This window comes from Lissotriton helveticus, chromosome 1_1 (assembly GCF_964261635.1).
Source record: "Lissotriton helveticus chromosome 1_1, aLisHel1.1, whole genome shotgun sequence".
NCBI lineage: Eukaryota > Metazoa > Chordata > Amphibia > Caudata > Salamandridae > Lissotriton > Lissotriton helveticus.
Window position 1 is genome coordinate 344,728,894 of NC_136057.1, and position 24,652 is coordinate 344,753,545.

General features: G+C 43.4%; 1 protein-coding gene across 1 annotated transcript in view; it reads left to right on the forward strand.

Moving 5' to 3' along the window:
* Positions 1–24,343, forward strand: part of LOC144807650 (protein mono-ADP-ribosyltransferase PARP12-like) — a 748,495-nt gene extending 724,152 nt beyond the window's left edge. The window contains exon 11 of the mRNA XM_078673273.1: positions 19,186–24,343. Coding sequence (XP_078529399.1) covers positions 19,186–19,475 — 290 coding nt within the window. The 3' untranslated portion in view covers positions 19,476–24,343. The remainder of the gene's footprint in view (positions 1–19,185) is intronic.
* The last annotated feature ends 309 nt before the right edge of the window (positions 24,344–24,652 follow it).

A 24,652-nucleotide genomic window follows, 5' to 3' on the forward strand; every position in this document is an offset into this window, starting at 1 on the left:
AAGTCAAAATTTAAGTCCCATTAGTTGGGGTGGCGCCAAGTTAGAAAGAACCAAGCCTTTTATTTATTTGTGGATTTTATTTAATTTGTCATTCGTATGGGTCCCTCTGAAACAACAATAACTTAGTAAAAGTTGCATCTTGGCAGCGTCCTTTCCCTCACATTGTTGTAAGCACTTCCAGATTTAAAATCAATTCCTCTGTGTTTCTTTTATTCCTGTGTGCCCTCTGTTACAACAGGCACTTTAATCAGCAGCCACCTTCTACTTGTGCATCTACATTTCATTGTCACCCACAATGTGCGCTTTAAGTTAATTGAATCTATCACAACCCCAAGCTTTCCTTCCACTCAAGGGCGAACCTTGCATGCCATAGAAGGAGTGGAAAGAATATTTCTGCAACTACATAGAAATGGTAGAAGATGATGATTTCACCCCTGTGAAGAAGAAGAAAGTTCTATTGTATTGTTTGGGTCCAGCTGGTGTAAAAACGTACAATAGGATTGAAAAGAAAGTAAGGGAGGGTGATGATGTATTTTAGCACGCCTTGGATGCACATTTCTCACCCAAAGTTTGTGTTGCTGTCGACAGTTATACATTTTCAAGAAGGACACATGGCAAAGAGGAGAGCATTGATGAATATGTTTCCGCCTTGAACAACTTGGCCTTAACATGCAGATTTGGGCAATTAGAAGAATAATTCATACGTGACCAAATTATTATGCACGCTAGCAACCCCAACATCCAAGACAAACTGTGGGTAAATCGCAAATCTTCTCTGGAAGATGTGGTTGCCTTAGTAAAAAAAGCAGAACTGACTGGCAGATGTTCCAAAGCTGTTCTTGATGAACCAAATGTTGTGAAGGTTGTCAATACATCCAATGCTAGCAAATGGAGATCCAAGGAAAATTCCAGACGGAATACTAATGATATTCACAGGAAAAGTGAAACCAACAAGAAGAAATTTGAACAGGTAAAAAAGCAAAGCGACGACACTGACCGTAGATGCTTCAGATGTGGGTCTTCCTCACATTTTGCGGATTTCAAAAAGTGCCTGGGCAAATCTCAGAGGTGCACGTCTTGTGGATTAATAGGGCATTTTGCCAAAGTATGCAACAGAAAATCCTTGCGACGGAGCACACCTGTAAAACACATTCAAGAAGAAGATGACTCCAAATCGGAAGACTCAGACAGTTCTAAATCTGATGACATCAATTACGTGTTCTCCATTGAATATGACATTCTAGAACTAGCTGCTACCAAAATCAAAAAACCTATGTGCGAGATAAGATTAGGTGGGGTGCCTTTGAACATAATGGCAGACTCTGGCTCTCCGTTCACCATTGTCAAGGAAAGAGTATGGAAGAAACAATTTGTGGATAAAATTGGTGCCTCCCTTGAGAAGTCCAACGTAATTGCTAGGAGTTACACAGGTGATAACATCGAATTTTTAGGAACTCGTGAACTAGAATTCGAATTCAAGAACAGGACAGCGTACTGCAAACTCTTTGGGGCAAAAAAAGGTCCTTCTGTCCTTGGTTGGTGTGATCAGGCTGACCTAGGGATCATCCTCAATCCCAATAGTGATGACCCCGTTATGCCCATTGATGACACATGCAAATGTTCTCTTCATAAAGACTACCCTCAAGTTTTCTCTGGCAAAGTTGGTTTTCTCAACAGTTTCCAACATAAAATAGAGCTTAAAGACTCTGCTAAGCCTTGCATACACAAAGTTAGACATCTACCGGTTTCTGTCAGAAATGATATCCAAATTGAACTTAACAGACTGGTCAACGAAGGCATTATTGAAAAGGTAACAGCATAGAAAAAGCACAGATGAGATATCAATCAATCAATCAATCATAACATTTGTATAGCGCCCTACTCACCGGGAGGGGTCTCAAGGCGCTATGGGGAGGGGTCCGCTACTGCTTGAACAGCCAGGTCTTGAGTTGTTTCCTGAAGGCGAGATGGTCCTGTGTCAGCCGGAGGTGGATGGGGAGGGAGTTCCATGTCTTGGCTGCCAGGTAGGAGAAGGATCTTCCTCCGGCGGTGGCTCTTCGGATGCGTGGTACGGCAGCGAGGGCGAGGCTTTTAGAGCGTAGCTGGCGGGTGGGCGTGTAGAAGGCCAGGCGGTCGTTGAGGTACTTGGAGCCCAGGTCGTGGAGAGACTTGTGTGCGTGGGTAAGGAGCCTGAACGTGATCCTTTTGCTGACGGGGAGCCAGTGCAGGTCCCTCAGGTGGCCGGAGATGTGGCTGTGTCGGGGGATGTCCAGGATGAGTCGGGCGGAGGCGTTCTGTATGCGCTGGAGTCTTTTTTGTAGTTTGGCTGTGGTTCCCGCGTAGAGGGTGTTCCCGTAGTCCAGTCGGCTGGTGACGAGTGCCTGGGTGACCGTCTTCCTGGTTTGGGTCGGGATCCATTGGAAGATCTTTCGGAGCATACGCAGGGTGTTGAAGCACGATGAGGAGACGGCGTTGACTTGTCTGGTCATCGAGAGGGAAGAGTCCAGGATGAAGCCCAGGTTGCGTGCGTGGTTTGTTGGCTTGGGAGCGGTGCCCAGGGCGGGAGGCCACCAGGAGTCGTCCCAGGCGGAGGGCGATGGTCCCAGGATGAGGACTTCCGTCTTGTCTGAGTTCAGTTTCAGGCGGCTGTTCCTCATCCACTCGGCGACGTCTTTCATCCCTTCGTGCAGGCTCGTTCTGGCGGTGGCGGGGTCTCTGGTGAGGGAGAGGGTCAGTTGGGTGTCGTCGGTGTAGGAGATGATGTTGAGGTTGTGTTGGCGTGCGATGGTTGCAAGAGGTCTCATGTAGACGTTGAAGAGGGTGGGGCTGAGTGATGATCCTTGCGGTACGCCGCAGATGACTTCGGTGGCCTCGGATCGGAACGGGGGGAGGCGGACTCTTTGTGTTCTTCCGGCGAGGAACGAGATGATCCACTCCAGTGCCTTCTCTTGGATACCGATGTTGCTGAGGCGTTGGACTAGGGTGCGGTGGTAGACGCTGTCGAACACTGCAGAGAGGTCCAGGAGGATGAGGGCCGCTGTTTCCTCGTTGTCGAGCAGGGTTCTGATGTCGTCGGTGGCTGCGATGAGGGCGGTCTCGGTGCTGTGGTTGGCTCGGAAACCGGACTGCGAGGGGTCGAGGGATCCTCCGTTTCGAGGAAGGCTGCAAGCTGTCTGTTGACGGTCTTCTTGATGACTTTGGCAGGAAAAGGGAGGAGCGAGATGGGGCGGAAGTTCTTGAGGTCGGTGGGGTCCGCTGTTGGTTTCTTCAGTAGGGCGTTGAGCTCGGCATGCTTCCAGTTCTCCGGGAAGGTGGCGGTGTTGAAGGAGGTGTTGATGACGTCCCGGAGTTGGGGTGCGATGATGGAGTCGGCCTTGTTGAAGACGTGGTGGGGGCAGGGGTCGGTTGGAGACTGGTATGACTCCAGACATGCTGTCAAAGAACATTCCTTCAAGATCGTTGACCTTGTCAAAGTTTGCCTGGAAAGGAAAACTAGGAAGGGAGAAAGTAGACTCACTCCCCCCCCCTGCGCATCAGCAAATTATACAACAACGCTGCCAGACTCAGCGATGGGAATGGTTGGCACTTGAACAGATTAGCTAAATGTCACTCCACTAGGATTGAGCTCAACCATTATCAGTCCTTTAGTACCACTGATAGAGCGCGCAGGTCACCCGACCAACAAATTTACTATATACGTTTTGGGCCCATAAAATGTAATTCACCATGTACTTTAATCAGGTGACCTTACACTCTACTACCAGTAACCCTGATTCCTTTCCTATTTGTTTCTAGTGTACGCGACTTACCAATCCACCTTTACGGGTACCTATGACCACAACGGATCAGGGAGCTAGCTGTAAAAGGAAGGCAGGCAAAATACGATACCAACTTTTATACTCTCTTTGTAATTCATAAATGACCACAAACTCAGGAAGTTTTAAAGGTTTTATCTAGAATTCAGATTCGGAAAGCATACAATTCATAACCAAAAGGCAATCAATAATCAAGATAACGAAAAGCACATAACCATATAAGAAAAATATCAGGGCAACCATTTATGAATCTAATGTGAGGTGAAAACAGAGAACATGCTAAGCAGATTTCAGAAATAGAATTCAGGAATAGATAATTATAAATGGGCAACTTAAGCACGTACTAGGGTTTGCTACTGGGATGTACTTCAAGGGTAAGATAAAAATTTGGAAATCCTATACCTCTATAGGAAGGGGAAAAAATGGAACACGCTGTAATTCTATCAACATTACTTCACTCAACATGAGAAAGGGAAAAATTATAAACCACATCTATATTTCAATAAACGGTATGAAAAGTTATGCTTAAAGGAAAGGTAACATAGGAACATGCTAGGAAAACAGCAATAACGTTTGAGCTTTCATTCAGTAGCTTTTGCAAAAGCATGGAAAATCAATTATGCGCAAAAGTATGTCTTTATTAAAGCAAAGACAGAAAAATAGAAGGTGCAGTATAGAGTTCTCAGCACTATATATTTACCTAGAATGGTGTGAAGACCAACCCTGGCCGCGGATCAGTCAAGGACAGGAAATAACCCAAGGAAGGACAGTCATCAATGGGACAGCAGGTGCAGAATGGACACCCCAGGGCAGGACAGGAAAACCAGATTAGGATAAGGACAGGACCACCAAGGAAACGACCAGCATCCGCAGTTTGGAAGCAACGCCTGCGCTCCACCCTCTCTGCAGCTATCAGTCAGAACCCCGATTGGGTTAGCGAATTCCCAGCAAAGTGCTCCGCCGGTACTTAAGGTTTAGTAAAACCTCCAAAGTCTATGGTATAATCCGGACAGAGTGCTCCGCAGCACCTCTGTATCAGTCACCTATTGAGTGCGTTGGGTCAGTGACAGGTCAGCTATTCGGACAAGTCGGACAATTTCTCTAGCTAAACCTAGGCTAGTTATACTGTTTTCGGGTAAGTGTACCACCCCCCAAATGTTGCAAGTGTCAGAATCCCCAATTTCGATTGGTCCCCAAGTAGGATAGGTCAACACACCAATCATATCCGGACTCTACAAGCCTAAATTTGCATGCTCTGGGACCGCCTAGTGATTTTGGGGTTCTCATGAGACATTTTACGGAATACAATGGAAAAATAACAAATGTTACAATTTCGGTACAGTTCAACTCCATCCTGCTGGGTCGCAGGTCGCGTTCTCAGGAGCATCTTGACTGTGGCTGCCAGCTGGCTGAGTTCCACTGTTCAAGGTTGCCTTCTCTCTGCCAGGGTGACATGCGCAGTAGAGACTTTCAAGATGGCTCACGTATCCCTCAGACCCCCAATATCGCGGTACATGAAAAGTAAGCGAAAACAAATTAAAACATAGAAATAAATGAATTCACTGTATACCATGAACAGCTACTCTATACCCCTTACTTTATAATATACTATTGCGTGAATGATTAGTGCAAACAGACAGCAACATGAAAACATCCGCGCAAGCTTCACCATGTGAATACACAGACAGCCATTTTAGAAAATAGTGCGCAGGCACACAGTTTCCCACCAGAACTGCAAGTACCTCAGGTCACGTGAGTGTGACTAACGCATGCGCAGAAGAAAACTGGACAAGCAGCGGCCATTTTTAGGAACACGGGTTATTGAGCTAGTAAACACATAGGCAAGAGTCGCTAGGACACCCCAAATGTCAAAATAAAGGGAAATTAGTAAAACGGACAGGTTGAGTAACAGAGTTATAAATTATTCGTGGTTCTTGAGTTCAAGCAAGTCGCGTAATATGCGAAATCTTGCTCCATCAATCCCCTCTTTGATGATATTTACTATCATCACAAACTAATGGAATCAGATGCCAACTTTTTCTCACACTTAGTTCATCTCAATCTCTTCCAACATTCGATTCAATTTCTCCTTCACATCTTTGTTAGGGTGAGAATTTTTCACCCTTTTGTAACTCTGATTATTCAGTTCTTCCAATTCAAGTTCATCCACACTTCGTTTCACCCCTCTCTTATTTACAGTGTACTTTTTGGTGTGCTTGCGACATTTGCAACAGACGATTATAAGGAATATGACGAAACCTATTACGCCAATTGGCATCAGTACCTTAAACAAAAATCCTTTACCTAAATTAGAAAACCAATGATCTACAGCCGAGAGACCATCAGTAAGTCTCTTCCAGGCACTATCAACCTCCAGTGGTTTGAGTTCTTTTTCCAAATTTGTAATGTTCTGTACACTTTTGTCCGGTATGTAAGTGCAACAATGTTGCGCTTTCAACATCCGGCAGACTCCGCCCTCTTTTGCTAATAAGGTATCAAGAGCAAGTCTGTTCTGTAAAACCATTGATCTGATCGCAACCATTTCGGTATTGACCAACAGAAATCCATGAGCTGTGTCAGTAGACAACACATCCACTATTGTAGACAATTTGCAAATTCTGTGTGTGTTCAGAACCACTCCCACTCCAGGTATCAGTGCACTAAAAATACTACCCATTATTTCACCTACGCGTTCTCTTCTACTACGCACTAAGCCATTAGTGTTTTCATTGCTTCCAGCAATTTCATTCACATGGTATATTTTTGGGAAGACAATGCCAAAGTAGCAGCTTCCATACCAGTGATCCGGCAATTTGAAGTAAGCCTTGTTTCCACATATATAATAAATTCCAGGAAACACAGGTTCTGACCCATTTTTGAAACCCCAACCTCCAATTACCTTGTAATTGTGTTCACATTGACTGGAACCAATGAAAATGTTATTATAATAACTAGTCTTTTCGCGGTGAAGACAGAGTTTCCCTTTTTTCTCGAAATCCAGCAACAAAGCAGGACCAGCCCCACCACTTGAGGTGCTTTCCATGTTTTCAGCCCATTTAGGAGTTCTCTGTCTTTTATCATTTGCCTTTCTTTGGAAACTCTCCCTTCTTTTCTCTGCCATGTTTAGAAACATTTTCTCTTGTTCATGTAATGAACAGGTCAAGTTATCTCTGTGTGCTTCGTTTAAGTCTATGGTACCTATAGTCAGAAAGTATTCTCCCATATAACGTGTAACGTCACTTTTAGTATGTACAGGATTCAGATTTCCACGTATAGGAAGTTCAGAAAATATCAGGAAATATCACGTCTGAGTTAGAGTAATAGTACTTTAACGGTCCTCTTTTGTAGAACAAGCTAGCTAAAATACTATAGGAAATTCCATATGTCAAGGGCAGGTGATGATAAGTCACGCCTTCAGCTACAGAAGTAGGTAGCTTCATGCAGACATAGCAGTCTTCTATTTCCATGGTTTCTACATAACGTACTAACAGGTTTGCGAATACATTTGAATGAGTCTGGTTCTTAATTCCGTGATAATGCAGTCGTTCCTCATCTGGTGCTTCTAAGTCTGATTTTGTTTGTCTAATGCTGAGTGCTTTCTCACGTCTTTCTACACTACGTGTTGTCAGTTCTTCAGTATCTTTTGTCACAGTCTGTGTAGAGTCAATGTTAGTATTTTTGCTTACCATATAAGGAATAAAAACTGTTAGTCCTATCCAAATTATTAACACTATAGCTACACTACATATACATACTTTGCAGCATGTTTTACAACAATTACGTCTAGGCCTTCCATTCACATTTGAATCAGACATTTCTGCTTAACAGAAGTTTGCCAACCCCTCTTTGTAACTTTGCACAGGTAGCTTACACTGAGCAACTTCAGGTTGGTTCGTCTTCTTCGGCAGATTGATCAGCAATCTGTTTTTCGTCACTTTCATCAGTTATATCAAGATCCTCAAATTCCTCCAATATCAAATAAGTCCATTCAGGGTCTTGATATTTTTCGTTCAGTCTTTTTATTCGATCACTTCTTCTTTTGGAGCTTTCTCCCGCTTGCTCTGCTATACGAGAACTTCTCCTTCTTTCCTCAAGTTTTTCTTCTACTGTTTTTAGTCTCAGTCTCAGTCTTTTAATATATCTTGGTTCGATATTTTTCTTTTTCTTAAGTCTTTTAGCTGGCACTGTGGTTTGGCTTTCTTCTAATGCGCTCTTATTCTCGTTTGTTTGTGGCACTGTCTCTTCCCATCCTGTCTGACTACTCCCAGGTCTTACTTCAGTTTCTTCTGCCTGGTTACTAAGCTGGCCTTGTTCAGGTGTATACTGGTTTTGGCTTTTGGATGTTCTAATTTCTGTATCCTGAACACGTTCTTCTAATTCTATCTGATCCTGTTCAAGCACTTCGACCCCTTGATTTTCTTCTGCTTGAACTTCTACACTAGTTCCTGTCTGTCCCTTTTCAATCTCAGGAGTTTGTGGAGGTGTGTCGATCACTTGTTCTGTCCCTGTCTGACCTTCTTCACTTTCAGATTTAACATGTATTTCGATAATCTGATAGTCTTCGCCTGTGCCTGTCTCTTCCTCTCTATTCCACTCTCTGTCTGCGTAGGTTTGACTTCTTGTTCTGATTGGGTCATCAGTCAGGTCGATTATGCGCATCCACTCATCTCGACTGGTGCTGGGTTGTTCGTCATCAGCCACTTCAGGACCATCGTCTGGAGACCCCTCAGCTGGACAACCTTCAGCGTCCGTTTTCTCGTCTCTGATCACCTTCTTGGTATGGCTGGCATGGATCCACTTTGGAACGCCGGCACACTTCACCGCTGTCACCAGTACGCCGGCACACTTCACCGCTGTCACCAGTATCACTTGGCGTTGTTGTCCCCACTTCAGTGTAAGGTAATTTGTACGAGTATGCTTCTTTATTACAACCCAATCGCCTGGAACCAATTTATGGACTGGAGTCGTTGGGTTGGCAACGGCGTCTTCCCCAATCTGGCGAGAGATAGAACGCACTTGGTCACCCAGTTGCTTGCAGTACTCAAGTACCAAATCATCAGAAATGTTTATCAGTTTATGTCCTGGTACCCATGCTTGTCTCATCACTCTTCCCATCAGGATATCATGGGGGCTCAGGCCTGTGTTTCGGTCTGGAATACTTCTGAGTCCCATCAGAACAAGAGGCAAAGCATTTATCCAATTCATGCCAGTAGATTCACACATCTTTCCTAATCTCGATTTTACAGTGCCATTTATTTGCTCCACCACTCCAGAAGCCTCTGGACGATATGCACAGTGCAGCTTTTGTGTGATCTTGAATGCTTTACAGAGCTGATCGATCACTTCATTCTGGAAATGCCCCCCTCTATCTGATTCAATTGTGACTGGTACCCCGAACCTAGGTATTAATTCCTGCCATAACAATTTGGCTACAGTTATGGCGTCATTCTTTTTAGCGGGGTAGGCTTCCACCCATTTTGAAAACAGGCAGACAATGACAAGGACGTATCTCATTCCCTGACAACGAGGCAGCGTGATGAAGTCTATCTGTACCTGTACAAAGGGACCACCTGATTTTCCAATTTTTCCCAATTCGACTACTGTTTTCTTCACAGCATTAAACCGCTGAGATGTTAAGCACCTCTGGCAGAGTGACTCTGCTACTTTCCTGAACTTCGGATTGTACCATGTTTGTTGGAAAACCAGAACCATGGCGTCCCTACCAACGTGTGAATCTCCATGTATCAACCTGGCCATTGAGGCAAGCAGATGTCTAGGCAACACAGGCATACCATTTGGGCCCACAATGACACCATCCTCACTTCTCTGTCGGCAACCAAGTTTCCTTCATTTTTCCTTTTCTTTCGATGGCACAGCATGCTGCCAATCTCTCAACTCTTCCCAGGTAGGCACATCCTCAAACACCATAAGTTGGCAGCTGTTTCCATGTCCCCCCAATTTGATATTTACAGACATGCGATGTTTGGCACAATGTTGGGCCACTTCATCAGCAAATCGATTTCCTAATGTCACATGATCAGTGCCAGATTTGTGAGCAGTACATTTGACCACTGCCAATTCTTTTGGTAATTGGATTGCCTCCAGTAAATCTTGTACAACTTTTCCATTTCTGATGGGAGTACCCGAAGAAGTCAGAAACTCCCTCTGTAGCCACAATTCCCGAAGTCATGCACAACCCCATAACAGTATTGGCTGTCAGTATATACTGTTATTCTCTTATTTTTTCCAATTTTACAGGCTCTTATTAATGCAATCAATTCGGCTACTTGTGCAGACTTCACTCCAAATAAACAGGATGCTTCTTCAATGCGTGTTACTGAGACTACAGCATAAGCAGCACTTAGGCCTACAAGTTCGTGTCTCATACATGAGCCATCCACGAACAGCTCTTCATCTTCCACAGGCAAAGGCACTTCCTTAATGTCTGGGCGCGGTTTAGTACTGAATTCTGTCAGGTCAATGCAATCATGCTCGACCTCTCCCTTTGCTTCTGCAATCATTGAGTCGGGTAACAGGGTAGCTGGATTCAGAATGTTGCACCGAGTAATGACTACATTTGCAGCACCTACAAGAATCCTCTCGTACTTAGTCAGCCGACTAGGGGTGAGATACTGGGTCTTAGTTCTGGTCAGTAAAACTACAACTGCATGTGGAACATACACAGTTACAGGATGTCCCATAACAATGGATTCACTCTGTTCTAGACTTGTGCAAGTTGCAGCTACGGCTTTCAGACATCCGGGTAATCCAGCAGCCACTGGATCCAAAGTGGCAGAAAAATATGCCACAGGACGTCTAATCAAACAATGCTCCTGAGTTAAGACTGACAGTGCACAATTATCTCGTGTGTCACAGAACAGTGCAAACTCCTTAGAATAATCAGGCATCCCTAAAGCAGGGGCTGTACACAGACATTCTTGTAATTTAGTAAATGCTGTCAAGCTTTCATCGTCCCATTCCACGGGGTCCTTTCCTCTTTTCTTGGTCATTTTTATCAAAGGCTTTGCTAGGACTGCAAATCCCACAATCCATTGCCTGCAGTAACCTACAACTCAGAGGAACATTCTGACTTCTTTCTGAGTACGGGGTAACTGCATGTTCCGGATTATTCTGACTCTCTCTGAAGTGACCTTTCTGATGCCTTTTTCTATCTGGTGCCCCAGATATTTCTGACTTGGTACAGAACTGAAGTTTGTCAGGTGACACTTTATGTCCTCCTTCACCTAGGTGATTCAGTAAGGCAATGGTGTCAACAACACAATCTCTCTGACTTTTAGAAGCCACCAAGAGGTCGTCTATATATTGTACCAAAACTGATTTTCCAGGTAAGACTAGAGATTCAAGGCACTTTTTCAGGATCTGATTAAAGATAGAGGGACTTTCAGTATACCCTTGAGGGACGCGATTCCAAACGAACACGTGACTGTCGAAAGCAAATGAGAAAATAAATTTGCTATCTGGATGCAATGGGATCGAGAAGAATGCGTGACACAAGTCAATCACAGTGAACCACTCAGCATCCCAGGGGATCTGATATAGGATCACTGCTGGGTTCGGAACAATAGGACAGCAAGGGACAACAATTTTGTTTACTTTTCTCAGGTCCTGCACTACCCTGTACTTGCCACTAGGTTTCTTGATTCCAATTATGGGTGAGTTACATGGGCTACTCATCACTTCTTGTATAATGTTTGCTTCTAGCAATCTTTTTGTTTCAATAGCAACTCCTGCTCTCACTTCGGCACTCATTTTGTATGGCTTGGTATTGGGGTATACTGCATTTTCTTTCATAGCTATTTTGATTGGGTCTACATTTGCCATTAAACCTACATCCTTTCCAGTAAAGTCCCATACTTCTGGTTTCACTGTCTTTTGGAGTTCTATGGGTAAGTCTTGTATAGTCAGTTGTTTAATTTCTGAGTCAGGTCTGATTAACATTAATTTGTATATGCCATCTTCGTCTGGGGTCTGAATTTCGACGCCTTTTGGTGTGCAAAAGATGGTGCAGTTCATTTTGCACAACAAATCACGTCCCAGTAAATTTACTGGACTGGTATCACAAACTACAAATCTATGCATTTCTTTGAAATTCCCTATAGTGATCTCCATGGGCTCAGTAACTGGGGTACTAATCAATTGATTAGACGCACCCACTACTTGGATTGCTTCTCCCGAGAGGGGTAGGTTTGGAACGTCCGCTGTTCTCACAGTAGAACGGGTAGCACCAGTGTCCAACAGGAAGGTGACATCATTTCCATCAACCCTTCTTTCAATGTATGGCCCTGACTGGTCTACCGGCAAGGAGGCGCCAAGTACACACTCCTCGTCCTCCCCTCTCAGGCCCCGTCAGTATTGATCTTCACAGAGAAAAGTATCATTCAACAGAAATTGCGAAGTTGCTGCATTTCTATCCTCCTTTCCTCCCCAGATTTCTATATCATCACCCTGCGGTGTTTTCCCTGTATAATTCGGTTTAGGAGCACGAGGCAACTGACTCGCCTTTACCTGATGCTGGCTCTTTCTTGGTTTTTCATTCTGCGTCTGTGGGGTTAAATCAGGGTTTTGGGGGTTACCATGCTGTAAGTATGGACATTCGTCTCTCCAGTGCCCGATTTCTCCGCCCTGGTGACAAGGAAATTTCTTTTTAGCTTCTTCTCTGCTCATTTTTACTTTGGGCTTACCTCCACCCCCAGAGCCTTGATTTTGGGAATTTGTATTCATTTTATTCAGTTGCTTTTCCTGTTCTTCTGCCAACTTTACCTGTGCCCACATAACTTTCTCCTTCAGAGCCTTTCGCTTATCAGCCATCTCGTCTTCGCAATACTTTGCGTATCGCTAGACCTCATCCATTTTCTTAGACTGCCAATAAATTTTATTGTCTTTAATCCACTGGCAAATTTCGGGTCTTAAACCGTTTACAAACCTGTAAATGAAGTGGGTCATATCCTTCATCTCGATGTTATCTATACCACTGTAGGTTTTAAACACCTGTAACAGTCTTTCATAAAAAGAGTGCACAGTCTCGTCCCTTTCCTGCGCGGTTCTGTCTATCTTGGTCCAATCAGTTTCCTTTGCAGGCACCTTTTTCTTTAGGTGCAACATGACCTGGTCATATTTTCTCATCACCTCATCAGAGGGAGCACCTGTAACAGGGTCCCTTGTATATTCTTTGTTAGGCCAATCAATGGCAACTTTACATTCGGTCCATAAATCCACAGGAACCACTATGTCAAAAAACCCATCCAGGTCTTTCCATAGGCATTTTTGCACCTTTACAAACCTTTCCACTTGCCTGTACCAGTCCACAGGCTTTTCTCTTAATTTTGGAAAGTCATTGGTAAAGGACACAATATCCTGTCTGGACCATGGAACGTGCACATATTTTCCACCTGGCACTTCACGCATAGGGTATAACTGCTCTGGCTTGTCAGCTTCTTTTAGAACGAACTCGGAAGACGTCTGTTTGGATCTAGCCTCATCCTTTTTCTTCGCCCATCTGGCTTTCCATTTTTCCACGTCTCCCCATTTTTGCAACACAGTCAATAATTCTTTGACCTGCGCTTTTTTCCCTGACACATTCATATTTTCCCGATCTTTGTCTGAAAAATCAGCTCTATAGGGTTTTTGTAATGGCTTTGATTTTGGAATATCTATTCCCATACTAGCTGCAGTGTCTGTTAATTTTTCATGGAGCACTCTGGTATTCCGGGTAAGACTCTTGCCGATAAACAGCAGCTCTTCTTCAGAATAGGTATTTAATCTGTCTAATCCTACGTTTACTGCCATCAGTTCTTCCATTTCTATTCTCACTTTGTATATGTCTAAAGGTTTCGACTGAGGAGTCTGTCTTTCTAATTCTCGACTCCATTTTTCAATCTCTTCAGGAGTCACTAACGGGACACTCTTAGTACCCAAAGTCGATTCCATTTGAATCTCTCTTGTATTGAAAGGATTATGTCTTTTCTGCCTCCTTTTTCCTGCATCCCTGATTGGCAAATCCATTAATGAAACCTCAGACTCACATTCACTTGTCTGATCATCCACGATTAAGGGCTCTTGTCTCGGCTGTACTATAGCTGGGGTAATAACTGGAGTTTTTGGACTCCCTTGTCTATCCCCATACAATGGAACCACTGGTCCAATAGTTACCGGGATAGTCAAGGCTTCAGGACTTGTATTTAACTGGGAGATTTTCTGAATTATCTCGGCCCATTGTTTGGCTAGAGCCTCTCGCTCTTTTTCTTCCAATAACCTGTCTAGGGATTTGTCATGCAATACCTGTGGGGTCAAAGTTGGAGCATAACTTGGGGCAGTTGGATGTGTCTCACTTGGTCCCTCACCATAATTAGGTTTTGGGAACAAACTTCTAGTGCTTAAGGATCTTGGCTCTTCCTCATACGGAGGTCTTGAGTACGGAATCCCTGAATTTGAGGGTCTTGCCTCACCCTCATAGGAGGGTAGGGGGCAGAAGTCTCTTTCTCCTGAGTATCTTGACTCCCCACTAAATGGTATTCTTGGATAAATATCTCTCGCACCTATGGGTCCTAGACCCTCGTTATAGGGAGGTATTTGACAACCATCTCCTAAATTTACAGGTCCAGTCCCTTCCTGAGGAGGAGGTCTTCGGGAAGTGTCCCCTACACTAGAGGATCTGGGTCCTTCATTATAAGGGGGCGGACTCTTCATAAACATGTCATCTAATAGCTCATCATCCGACTCCCCAAGGGGCACCCACTGTTTGCACTTTTCTGGTTTCTTTTCCCCCACAGGACCATCCATGGGCATCATTGGAAACAGTCCTTCCACGATCATACTCTGCCTCCACTGTTTCATCTTTTTATCTCGGGTTTCTTGTTTCTGTTTCGGATACCATTTGGTCAAACCTTTATCCATGCGGGGCTTGTCTCTCTCAAAAGCCTCTATCTCCCATTCTTCTAATGCTTCGTATTGGGTTAATCTAGGTCTGGGATGTAAATCATTCATTCTGGTTCTCAAATTAAACAAAATCCTGCCATTAAATGTACCCTCTAACGGAAAAGCCCAAATTCCGTCATCCTTTGTGTATTCCGCCCAATTTTCCAACCATACACATGAATGGTACCCTTTATCGAACATCATGAAAGAGACGGGAGTATTAGGTGGCGGTATGACAACCCCTTCTCTAGTTTTAATAGGTTTGTCCTTTTTGAGATAATTCTTCACTTTGTTTACAAGGGACAATTTTCTCTTATTTCCGTACATAATGCTGGTGTTATGCCCTTTCCACTGATCGTTTTCAAACCCTAAATGTCGTGGATCAGGTCTAGTATTCGGTCTATACGTGTGCCACATATGATTTCTGCAAGCGATTTTGTTTACAAAATCACTTCCAATCCAAGTGCGTCTTTTATTTTCGTGCGACCAATCAAGTGCACGGTTTCAAATAATCTCGACCAATGGGTGCGCTGCCTTTTTGCGAGACAGGTTCTCACGCTTCGGCACTCACCCCTCCTTTACAATTCCAGCTCCGCTACACACCCGCTGTTTCGACCAATACCAGCGCGGCACAGAGTGACGTCAGAGCAGCTTCGCAACTGACTCCCTCCTTTACAAGGTAACGGAAACTTGATTTCTCTTTTAAAGTGCAAGTGCTTTAGTTATTTAACAACGTAAACACATTCACCACTGTACTCGAGTGTCTAGAAAGGAAAGATTATGTTTTACTGCAAGTAAACTACTTCCATTTACTTTTCACACACTACGGATAGATCTCTTCTGCCTACCCTTCATTCAAGCATTAGGGAACCTGCTACTTCTTTGACTCATCCACTTCTCTCCGGGATATATACTAAGTCTAAAGTTTCACCAGCGAACCCCTTTGCCGTCACTCAAGCTCCGACGAACCTGCTACTCCTTCCGGTGTGACCCTTACTAGGTTATATCACAATAGAAGTTTTGCCAGCGAACTTGTTGCTATCATTTATTCAAGCATATATTCAGAAAACCCTAATTAGTGCTTCCAGTTCTGCCTAACCTGCACCAATTTTCCTAAAGTAAGTGACCTCAAAGCGCAGTGGATTCTCTTCACCACTCGCTATTCAATTCCCCCGGGATTCCAGACAAACATTAAACGATTTACTAACGAATGGATTAGTACATTTGTCAATATAACAATAAGAAAAACTATTTAAAACATTTCATAATTTTTCAAAGCAAAAAAACATTTCACGTGGTTGATCAATTCCACAGTACCAAAATTATTTAGCAGCAAAATTTTATAGCAGCATCCGACCTACCTAGTTTATCTTAACTAGTCCTACCTAACTTTAACTAGTTCCTAACCATTTCCTCTGCTACCAGAAAATTACTGATAGAGCGCGCAGGTCACGCGACCAACAAATTTACTATATACGTTTTGGGCCCATAAAATTTAATTCACCATGTACTTTAATCAGGTGACCTTACACTCTACTACCAGTAACCCTGATTCCTTTCCTATTTGTTTCTAGTGTACCCGACTTACCAATCCACCTTTACGGGTACCTATGACCACAACGGATCAGGGAGCTAGCTGTAAAAGAAAGGCAGGCAAAATACGATGCCAACTTTTATACTCTCTTTGTAATTCATAAATGACCACAAACTCAGGAAGTTTTAAAGGTTTTATCTAAAATTCAGTTTCGGAAAGCATACAATTCATAACCAAAAGGCAATCAATAATCAAGATAACGAAAAGCACATAACCATATAAGAAAAATATCAGGGCAACCATTTATGAATCTAATGTGAGGTGAAAACAGAGAACATGCAAAGCAGATTTCAGAAATGGAATTCAGGAATAGATAATTATAAATGGGCAACTTAAGCACGTACTAGGGTTTGCTACTGGGATATACTTCAAGGGTAAGATAAAAATTTGGGTTTGAGCTTTCATTCAGTAGCTTTTGCAAAAGCATGGAAAATCAATTATGCGCAAAAGTATGTCTTTATTAAAGCAAAGACAGAAAAATAGAAGGTGCAGTATAGAGTTCTCAGCACTATATATTTACCTAGAATGGTGTGAAGACCAACCCTGGCCACGGATCAGTCAAGGATAGGAAATAACCCAAGGAAGGACAGTCATCAATGGGACAGCAGGTGCAGAATGGACACCCCCAGGGCAGGACAGGAAAACCAGATTAGGATAAGGACAGGACCACCAAGAAAACGACCAGCACCCGCAGTTTGGAAGCAACGCCTGCGCTCCACCCTCTCTGCAGTTATCAGTCAGAACCCCGATTGGGTTAGCGAATTCCCAGCAAAGTGCTCCGCCAGTACTTAAGGTTTAGTAAAACCTCCAAAGTCTATGGTATAATCCGGACAGAGTGCTCCGCAGCACCTCTGTATCAGTCACCTATTGAGTGCGTTGGGTCAATGACAGGTCAGCTATTCGGACAAGTCGGACAATTTCTTTAGCTAAACCTAGGCTAGTTATACTGTTTTCGGGTAAGTGTACCACCCCCCAAATGTTGCAAGTGTCAGAATCCCCAATTTCGATTGGTCCCCAAGTAGGATAGGTCAACACACCAATCATATCCGAACGCTACAAGCCTAAATTTGCATGCTCTGGGACCGCCTAGTGATTTTGGGGTTCTCATGAGACATTTTACGGAATACAATGGAAAAATAACAAATGTTACAATTTAGGTACAGTTCAACTCCATCCTGCTGGGTCGCAGGTCGCGTTCTCAGGAGCATTTTGACTGTGGCTGCCAGCTGGCTGAGTTCCACTGTTCAAGGTTGCCTTCTCTCTGCCAGGGTGACATGCGCAGTAGAGACTTTCAAGATGGCTCACGTATCCCTCGGACCCCCAATATCGCGGTACATGAAAAGTAAGCGAAAACAAATTAAAACAAAGAAATAAATGAATTCACTGTATACCATGAACAGATACTCTATACCCCTTACTTTATAATATACTATTGCGTGAATGATTAGTGCAAACAGACAGCAACATGAAAACATCCGCGCAAGCTTCACCATGTGAATACACAGACAGCCATTTTAGAAAATAGTGCGCAGGCGCACAGTTTCCCACCAGAACTGCAAGTACGTCACGTCACGTGAGTGTGACTAACGCATGCGCAGAAGAAAACTCGCCAAGCAGCGGCCATTTTTAGGAACAAGGGTTATTGAGTTAGTAAACACATAGGCAAGCGTCGCTAGGACACCCCAAATGTCAAAATAAAGGGAAATTAGTCAAACGGACAGGTTGAGTTACAGAGTTATAAATTATTCGAGGTTCTTGAGTTCAAGCAAGTCGCGTAATATGCGAAATCTTGCTCCATCACCACCAGAGATGATTCAGGCTTGTGCCAGTCCAACAGTTCAGGTAAAGATCTGTGGGTGGATTACGGTGATAATGTTGACGCCCACATGCCAAGTAGCAATAGAGGGTGTTCCACTAGTGAAGATGTACTAAATCACACTCCACCATTCACCACTGACTACACAGAGTGTCGCTCATCGGCCCAGTTTGAGGATATCAACTTGCGCGCTCCTGAGCTTGATCGGAGTGGCGAGGTTGATTCACATTCTGACTCCGATGATGCATGTGACAGTCAGCACCTTAGGGGCAGGTATGGTAGGAAAAATAGCGATCCCCATTCAGACACTGAGGTCACATCAGACCATCACTGTCCCATAGGAAGGTTTGGTAGAATTATCAACAGACCCAAATTTTTAATGACTTTGTTTGTGAATAATTGTTAAACATCCATTGTCACGCGCTTCTGCCAGCGCGTGACAGTAATTGCCTTGACTCTCCAGCGCGAGAGCATCCTTTGTGTATACCCCCTCCCATAGGCTCTCCCAACATTCTAATGCCTCCTCTCCTCTCCCCCTGTTCCCAACTGTGATTATTCCACCTGAGCCTAACTGAAGCTACTCCCTGTAGGGCTGTGTTTGAATAAAACTTAGAACCTATTACCGCGTACCTTTCTTTACTACATGTCCATTTGACCTTCAACTCTCAAAGCCAGACAGAAGTGCCATCTGATCTTCCAATTTGAGAAGATATCGCTGCACTCTCTGACCTGTACTGAACTCCACAATATGTACCAAATAGCCTAGGGGATTATAGTTGCAATGTGATATATAAATATTTTGAATTGTTTGCTTAACTTTTTTGACACAGGCATTTTAAAAGATTGCATGTGAAATCTGATTATACTTTACACTGTGATAAAATGAATTAATGGTCCCTAATTAATATGCTTCAGTTGAGAAGTCGACTTCTTGCTTTATTACACTAGTATTTCTCTAGGGTGTTCTTATTGGGGTGAATTCGTGATGATCGTTGCTGATGCTTTTATTTTTTCCATTTTTTTAGGGAGTTATTTTGCCAGAGATGCATCCTATTCCGATGATTATTGTGACTCCAACTCAAGCAGCAAGTCGATGTTTCTGGCACGTGTGCTGGTGGGCGACTTTGTAAGGGGAAAATCCAGCTACACTCGCCCCCCTCAAAGGCCCTATACACAGGGCACCTTCTATGATAGCTGCGTAGACAAGGATCCTGACCCGTCCATCTTTGTCATCTTCGAGAAGCTTCAGATATACCCGGAATACATAATAGAATACTCCAAGAATTATCAGAGCTATCCACAAATCTTTACATAAACTTCCAGACTGTACAAAACTCCCAGATTCAACAGCACTGCCAGACTCAACAGAACTGCCGGAATCAACAGCACTGCCAGACTCAACAGCACTGCCAGACTCAACAGCAACACCAGACTCCACAGAGCACATCATGTTGCATCCTTTAACGAAGCAGCAGATCTGTCTTTGTCGAACAACATCATTTTAGCCGTACTGCCTGCTTAGAGAATTGCCAGATACTTTCAGTCTGTTTATAATAATAGTTTAATAAAATAATCGTAGACTTTTTCAGGACCTCAATTCAGGAGCAACTCTGAGGAAAATTCAACTTTATCTAGCATTAATTCACTTTACCCGCCTCCTTGACTCTACCACTTTTATAGACATGCTTCCTAGAATACGTGTTATGGCCTTTTTTATTACATCCTCAGGCCGTAAAAAATGTAAGGCGCTCCAACACATCAATAGAAAAATAAATTGGTCCACTTTTTTGCTTACTAATGACCCCAGAGAACTACTTCTTAGAGATGGACAGGAAACACAACTAGCACTGGTAAAGCCAATACGATACGCCTATGTGAAAGTCCATTACCACCCATACACCATATAACTGGACGCTTCAGATCTGTGGCACATACCTTAGGTGGTGATTAGCACTGGTGTTACACTCTATTTTAAGCCTACAGTCCACCAGAACTACTGTGGTGCAACCATTTACATTCATTCTCCGTTTTTGGGTGCCCCTGGGTGTCTTGGCAGACCAGAACTATTTATGGCAAAGTGTACCCTGTATTGACCCAACCTTTTTACAAGATTCTCACACGATGCCTATACATCAGAGATTAATACTCATGACTGATTTGGAACACCCTTGCATACTTTGGGACAGTGCCTCTATATAATAAAGTCTTCTTGATTCAGTAGCGTAGCTTGGAAGGCACAGGCCCTCATGCAAGCAAAGGAAAATGTACCCTTTGACTGTTGTTGCGGGAGAAAAAGTACAGCAGTCATTACGGTTCAATGGACCCCTTAGAGCTCTGGGCCCTGGTGCACTGTACCTACTGCACCAAAGGTAGCTATGCCCCTGTCTGAGTTTGAAGGTCCTCATTAAAATGCAAGAACTTAACACTAGCAGTAAAACCTCTACTTTCATATAAAATACTAGCCTTGATTGATGCGAATAGGACTGGGTTATAAGTGCAAGTACTTCAACAGCATGACAAAGAGTCAAGCAGTTGTGTGTTTCTGAAGGACACAAATGGGAGACACAAGACATTATGTGGTATAGAGCAAAGACAAGGAGTAGTGGGGCAGATCGAGATTAGGGAACAAAGTAATTCTGGGGTAAAACACACTTTGGTTTGTAACTTTAGGAACACTGAAACAAAATACAGTAAGTACAAATAATATATTATGCGTTTGGCCTTAAGGCCAGAGTCATATTCTCACACTGCTTGCGCAGCACTAATCCCTAGAGATGGGCGAACCACTGAAAGCTCGAGTTAGGCTCGAGCCTAAAGGATGGCTCTGGCTCAGCTCGAGGTCCTGTCGGAACTTCGACCCCATAATAAGCCAAGCTTTCATGTGACTTCCTCCTGCGTCCTTCCCTGTACCCTGGATGTGGCGTTTCGGCCAGAGCTGTGAACTTTGGAACCAGAGAATCATATTTGAGTCCTGATGCCAGCTCAAACTAATTTGATTTTGGGCATATCACTTAATCTCCCCAATGCTATAAACAATGAATGGTGACCCTATGTGATTTACTGGTGCTCATGTGAAGCTCTCCAATTCATTTGGGTAGAGTTTGCGCTATATAAAAAAACTGAAGAAAAGGACACAAGGTAAAAATAAAGCATCGTTACGATACCGGGTGGTTGGACTGCCGACCGCTATCACAGCGGTAAGGAAACCATCTGACAAGCAGTCAGCGGTCCGACCACCGAAAACGATGAGACCACCAGCACGGAGGTCAGGAAATGCACTCTGTGGCTTGTGATGGACACGCAGCACAAGCTGCAGTGTTAAAGAGCACGGTGAGGGGCACTTACATTCGGGGGACATGGGCTCTGTTTTGGGACCCTAAATTCCATTTTTGACAGCCTTATTATGGCGGTAGAAGGGACATCATAATCCTGACGGCGGTGCCTAAGCAGGCACCGCCTGTTGTCGGAACTATGATTCCGACCACTGCCCCGTCTGGATCCGGTGATCCTGATGAAGGCATGGTCTTTTCCCCTAACCTCGGCGATACGACAGTCTACATTGTAATGCGGTGGTTGGACCGATGGCCTAATTGTCGGGCCATCGGTGGTGGTCCGTTGACATCGTAATCAGGCCCAAAGTTTTAACATAAGGAAAGGCAAATAGATACCCTCTTGCTGGCTGATTTGTACAAGTCACACCCGAAAAACCTGGATAAATTGCGGTTTCCCCAACTAAATTGTTTGATCTTAGGCAAATATTTTATTACAACAAAACTCTTTTCTTCATTATTGCATATGAAGGCACTTTCAAATATGTGACTTCAGAATAGCAATTGTACAAAAACCTATTGTGGTTTATTTTATAGACTATAATGTTTCTCTATAACAATCTGGCCCATGTACAGGGTTTACATGACCATTTTCTTGCCTCTTAGTTCACTAAAAGTTCATGTTTTAAAACTATCACTTTTAATAAAGAACTTCTCAGTGTATTGCTGAGGTATTAATGTCAAAGTTTCACACATGGTGAAGAATAAACTTTTCAGATTTTTTTAGAGAGTTTATCATATCTTACGTGATGTTTGGTGTATGATTAAAATAGCAAAAAATGTTAGGGCTCGGCTCGCGCACCGGCTTTAAGATCTAGGCCAGAGCCTTTCCCTGTCAATTTGGGTGCTTGCCCATCTCTACTATTCCCACTACAGAAATGTAACAAAAAAAAGTCTTCAGTTTCCACATTGTTTCCATGGGTTTCAAATGCCCGGTTGGGAGTTTCTCAATTGCCTTACCACGTTTCTTTCATGTTTGTTGCCTTTGTGTACTGCCCAATAATTATATGTAGTCCCCTGCAATTGCTAAATCAAGCTGACTCTCTGAGGCTGAAAACAGTTGTTGCACAGCATCCCAACACTCAAAAGAATGACAGTATTTACCATTTGTACAAAAATGTAAAGGAAACTTGTGTGTGAATATGCAATGGACCAAATTGCTTTCAGGATCTATTACATCCTACATAACTGACAGTAGAGACCAAGCAAAGCATATCCGTTACCACAAGATTACCCTTAAAACTAAAAGGCAATCCACTTGGGTCAAGACTAGCCTTCTCTGGATCTCATTGCATACACTCAAACATCCAGCAAAATGCAAAAGCCTGCAGGAGTTCCCAAACATTATTTTTACCGAGGACTTTTCACCGCTGACAGCACAGATATCACCCACCTTTAGCATAGGAGTGAAGCGCAACGCTCCTAATACAAGAACAGCTATAGGACACAGAAGGCGTCCCCCTGTCTCTTGTAGCTCAATCTCACCAGGGAGGGGCTGCTCAGTGAGACATAGTATGTCTTCAAAAAACGGAGTCAGTCACCGGTCATCACTCGTTCAGAACCTCCAAGTGATCCTGAGTTTTTCAGTAATTTGATGGTTTTGCAGAATGTTTTTTGAGAAATTCGAAGCCTTCTGCAGGCTGCCTCATGTGTCTTACAAAAGATACTCCTGAGGGGAAAGACCACTTAAATAAAAACAAAAAACAAGGAAGGAATGGACCTCCTAGTCGCTGTTTGAATTGAAAAAAATAATGATATTCAGATTTGAATAGGCCACCCAATCCTTCGGGCACCCGTGCCACGGTACCTGCTGCACCAATGAGTGATACACCCCTGGTTTTCTTTAAAAATCATCCTCTTTTCAATCATGCCTGGAGACAATTTCCTGTGGCTGCATAATATGGCATCATATCTTCTGCAGCGCAAACTATTTGCACTTTTGAGAATATTGTGTGCTCCTTGATGGCGCTGGAAAGTCAAACAAGGACTCATAGGTTCGTCGGTTGTAGTTCCCTGTACCCAAACGCACAAAAGAGAAAGCTTAGTAAAAGCTAGGCAGCTGTTTTTGCGGTTGTCCGCTCCCCGAGGCTGTGTGGGTGTTTTTTGGGAAATAAAGTCTGTTGACCAGTCAAATTGCTTTGTGACATACGTCGTGACTGATCTAATATTTCCATAATTGAATACTTGCAGACGGGTATTCTTTGCTCTGGAACAGGAGTCATAATCAGGAAGCGTCAGGATCAGGCATTTAAAGAACAAAAAGTGACTTTTTTCACGGCCGCTTCACGAGCACAGTAAGCCAAACCATGAAGCTCTAACTAAATCGGGCTCAATAGAGAGATACAATGAAATGCTCCCAATGTCTCGGGCACATTTAGAATGCATGTCTCGAGTTGCAAATACTTTGCAAGGATAACAGTGAAACATTGATTGAGCACTCTGAGAAATATGTAGATGTAAGTAGACACACAGGAACACGATGAGCAGGTGGTCAGGCATTGCAGAACAGTAGACGAGTAGAGAGGAGAGCATTGCTAGGATTCAAAGCATAAGACAGTCAAGGATAACAGCAGTGCAGGGTGCGTGATAATGTATCAATAAAAGTGCACTTGAGTCGGATTCTATAATGTGGGGGTAGATGTTTTTGCAGAAACTATTGCTTCTTGCTGGAAATCAAAGACATAACGATGTGCTTGAGCAAGAGCTTGGTTTAACATGCTAATGAAATGTATGACATATTGCTGTTTTGATTCTATATAAGGCACTGTCTCTTATGTTGTAGTTTGTGTTCAGTTTCCACTGAGCTAGCTGACCTCTAGGCAGTGTTCTGATAAACTATACTGTATTGCCAACAGAGGTTGTGTTGTCTCTTTCATTCTCCAACAATAGTTTCATGATGATATATATGTATTCATTTTGAGTGGTATGGCAAAGGAGTTACCAACCGAGCTGTGAAGTGTGTGCTTTTAAAGAGCAGTTATAAAAATAATTGCACTACGCAGTCTGTGTACTAATAAAATCTATATTTAGAAGCCCTTTTTTATCTTAAACCTTTATGCGCATTTTATAACAACATGTCTTCTACGTTTGTAATGCAAGTATTAAATAATTACTTACACATTCACAATGCTTTATGTCACAGACTGAGAACTTGTTGCACTAA